The sequence below is a fragment of the Muscardinus avellanarius genome (assembly GCF_963383645.1).
Source record: "Muscardinus avellanarius genome assembly, chromosome: 3".
NCBI classification, from domain to species: Eukaryota; Metazoa; Chordata; class Mammalia; order Rodentia; family Gliridae; genus Muscardinus; species Muscardinus avellanarius.
In genome coordinates this window covers 18,645,664-18,646,679 of record NC_137788.1, presented here as the reverse complement: position 1 = coordinate 18,646,679, position 1,016 = coordinate 18,645,664, and the positions used below count along the sequence as shown (strand labels likewise).

Below are 1,016 nucleotides of genomic sequence, written 5' to 3'. Positions count from 1 at the left end.
ATAAAAAATAGGGCAGGGGGTGTAGCTTGGAGGTCGAATGTCCCTGGGTTCGGTCTCCAGACCTGCAAAAAAAAAAAAAAAAAAAAATAGGGCTGGAGGTGTAGATCGGAGATAGAATGCCCCTGGGTTCCATCCCCAGTAATACAAAAAAAAAAAAAAAAAAAAAGAACTTCTAGGGTCCTTTGGTATGTGTTAATTTGCATGTATTTGCATATGCACTGTAAGAGACGCCAATCACATTTCATTCATAGAAAGAACTGAGGCTAGGGCAGCAAAACCAGGGTGGATTCCGGGGGCGCGGCGAGGAGAGACATGAGGCTGAGCTGGGTCCTGACGGTACTGTCCATCTGCCTGAGTGCCTTGGCCACGGTCACGGGGGCCAGGGGCAAACGGAAACTTCAGATAGGAGTCAAGAAGCGGGTGGATCACTGTCCCATCAAATCCCGCAAAGGAGATGTCTTACACATGCACTATACCGGGAAGCTGGAAGATGGGACGGAGTTTGACAGCAGCCTGCCCCAGAACCAGCCCTTTGTCTTCTCCCTTGGCACAGGCCAGGTCATCAAGGGCTGGGACCAGGGGCTGCTGGGGATGTGCGAGGGAGAGAAGTGGAAGCTGGTGATCCCCTCTGAGCTGGGGTACGGAGAACGGGGAGCTCCCCCAAAGATTCCAGGTGGCGCTACCCTGGTGTTCGAGGTGGAGCTGCTGAAGATAGAGCGGTGCTCAGAGCTCTAGCTGCTGCGGAGGGGAATGGGGGGCACCAGGGACCAGACTGTTTAAAAAACAAAATTGCTTAAAAGCCAAAAAAGAAAAAAAAGAAAAGAAAGAACTGAGGCTATCATCTAAAGGATGCTGAGGGTTGAAAAAACCCCCATGGGCTCACAGTTCCATTCATCTCTCAGCTGTCAAAGGCTATTAGTATTTAATTGATTAATTGTCCAACAAGCTCCTCCTCCTCCTTTTCTCTCTCCCTTTATTTATTTATTTATTTATTTGTTTGTTTATTTATTTTTGGT

General features: G+C 48.4%; 1 protein-coding gene across 1 annotated transcript; it reads left to right on the top strand.

Moving 5' to 3' along the window:
* Window positions 1–312: 312 nt before the first annotated feature.
* LOC308259707 (peptidyl-prolyl cis-trans isomerase FKBP2-like) lies at window positions 313–735 on the top strand (the record flags this gene model as incomplete). Its single annotated transcript, XM_080690899.1, has 1 exon — window positions 313–735. The coding sequence occupies one exon, from the start codon at window positions 313–315 to the stop codon at window positions 733–735; it is 423 nt and encodes a 140-aa protein (XP_080547025.1).
* Window positions 736–1,016: the final 281 nt, after the last annotated feature.